Source organism: Mus caroli, chromosome X (genome assembly GCF_900094665.2).
Source record: "Mus caroli chromosome X, CAROLI_EIJ_v1.1, whole genome shotgun sequence".
NCBI lineage: Eukaryota > Metazoa > Chordata > Mammalia > Rodentia > Muridae > Mus > Mus caroli.
The window spans coordinates 51737641-51740278 of NC_034589.1; the positions used below are offsets into that span (position 1 = coordinate 51737641).

Below are 2638 nucleotides of genomic sequence, written 5' to 3' on the forward strand. Positions count from 1 at the left end.
AAAAAAAAAAAAAAAAAGACACGGAATAATAATTTTCAAGTTATAAATTTCTTGCTGTTCAAAGTATCTTTTTTCCAAGCAACTGTACTTTAAACATTTGCTACTTTGAAATAAAGTCACAGGGCTGGATAGATGGCTCAGAGGTTAAGAGCACTGACTGCTCTTCCAGAGGTCATGAGTTCAATTCCCAGCAACCACACCGTGGCTCACAACCATCTGTAATGGGATCTGAAGCCCTCTTCTGGTGTGTCTGAAGACAAGGACAGTGTACTCATACACATAAGATGAATAAATAATTTAAGAATAATCAAGTCAGTACTATAGGTATTTTGTATACTCAGTGGACAGGGATTTACATTACAAGATACAACGTAAAATGTATGACAAGGTAGATCTCAAGGTAAGAACATTTCAAGTTCAAGTAAAGGCAGCTAAACTTGAAATTCCTTACCAGTGGAATAGTCTTCTCAGAGTAACTCATTGTCTGTATCTTTCTGTCTCAGTCTCCTCATCCCTGGCCCCTGGCCCTGTCTTTTGGTCCTTCCCCATGAAGGAGAAGAGAAATGCTATGTGGTCATCTAGGTGCTGCTGCTGAGATGGAATCGTGGATATGATTTTGTTTTTTTACATTGTCCTACCACACTTTAATGGTGCAGGATGTATGAAGACTGAAAAGGATGTGTTTCTGTTCATTCCGGTACCACCTTTCTAAGTGGTTTCCACTTTTGCTTTCTCTTCTTCCTCTCTTGTTCTCTCTCTCTCTTTCTCTCTCTCTCTTTCTCTTTCTCTCTCTCTCTCTGTCTCTCTCTCTCTTCCTTCTTCTCCTCCTCTTCCTCCTCCTCCTCCCCTTTCTCCCCCTCTCCTTCATTTTTTTTTCGAGACAGGGTTTCTCTGTGTAGCCCTGGCTGTCCTGGAACTCATTCTGTAGACCAGGCTGGCCTCCACCTGCCTCTGCCTCCCAAGTGCTGGGATTAAAAGTTGTGCCACCATTGCCTCCTTTCTTTCTTCCTTCCTTTCTTCCTTCCTTCCTTCCTTCCTTCCTTCCTTCCTTCCTTTCTTTCTTTCTTTCTTTCTTTCTTTTCTTTCTTCCTTCCTTTCTCTCTTTCTTTTTTCTTTTTTTAATCACACTATACTTTCTTCACTTGATTAGAAGGTAATGACAGACTTTTCCTCACTGAAGAAAAAATAAATTGCCATTTTAAAACTTTGAATTTGAGGGCAAATTTTCAAAGTTTGAACTTGCACCCCAGGTCCCAGACTAGAAAGGATTGTTGTGTGCTGACCTTTGCTTTATCTCTTCTTTTTGGAGTCTGTCTTTCTCGATTTTGCTTTTTTGTTCATAAGCAGCATGACGTATCTGTATAAAAGCTTTCTTGATTGCTTCAGCACTTGGCATACTTCTATTACCAAATTCTAGTTTAAAGAAACATATGAAACAGTTGATTAGAGGATCTATTTCCTCTCAATCCCACAAAGAAGTAAATGAGATCCACCCCAACATTAAAAAGTATATGAACAGATTGTCTTAGTTATGGTTTCCATTGCTGTGAACAGACACCATGACCAAGGCAACTCTTAAAAAGGACAACATTTAATTGGGGCTGACTTACAGGTTCAGAGGTTTATGGTAGGAGCATGGCCGTGTCCAGGCAGGCATGGTGCAGAAGGAAGAGCTGAGAGTTCTACATCATGATACCACTATAGCCAGGAGACTTTCTCATGGGCACCTAGGAGAAGAGCCTCTTTCCCACTGGATGGAGCCTGAACATAGAACCTCACAGCCCACTTACACACTTACTTCCTCCAACAAGGCCACACCAACTCCAAGGAGGCCACACGTCCTAATAGTGCCATTTCCTATGGGTCAAGCTTATTCAAACCATCACACAGATCAAAATTAATCAAATGCTAATTAGGGAAATTGTTCAAACCACAACTTGTCATTAACAACAGAATTAGCAAGTTGTCTCTTTCAAACAAGTGCATATTCAAATATTCAAAAAGCAATGGTGTGTTTATGTTTTGGTTTAGTTAGAGACAAGTCAATTAAGGACTCTATGAGGAAAGATTAAAATACCCTGAAGTCAAGTTTAGGCCTGATCCAAATGAGGAGTAAAAATCTTAAATATTCAACCAAATATCACATCTGGCATAAGTGTGGAATTTGGACATTATTTTTATTGCTATTTGCCTAAACTTTGACAGCTGTCTATATACATGTGGTTATCATATAGTGGCTAGCTGCAGATAGGAAAAGAAGCCAAGACTACCAGTAAAATAAGGCATATTTTAATATATATATATTAAATATATCTCTGTATCTCAAATATATATATGTATATGTATATATATTTAGAGTCTCACTATTTGCTTTGTTTTGGATATACTAGAACTAACTCTGTAGATTAGGCAGTCACAAATTCAGAGCCTCTGCCTCCTGAGTGCTGGAATTAAAGCTGTGTGCTATCATGCCTGGCTCAACACAGAGGTATATTATACTATTTAGTTGATATAACTAATTCTGTTGTATTAGATAAACAATGTAGAAATGAAAATTTTAAGACATCAAAAATAACTAATTCAGCTGGGCATGGTGGCGCACGCCTTTAATCCCAGCACTTGGGAGGCAGAGGCAGGC

The 2638-nt window shown here is 38.9% G+C and overlaps 1 protein-coding gene across 1 annotated transcript in view; it reads right to left on the reverse strand.

Moving 5' to 3' along the window:
• Nucleotides 1–2638, reverse strand: part of Map7d3 (MAP7 domain containing 3) — a 28247-nt gene that overhangs the window by 9441 nt on the left and 16168 nt on the right. The window contains exon 10 of the mRNA XM_021153428.1: nt 1284–1413. Within this exon, the coding sequence (XP_021009087.1) occupies nt 1284–1413 (130 nt within the window). The remainder of the gene's footprint in view (nt 1–1283; nt 1414–2638) is intronic.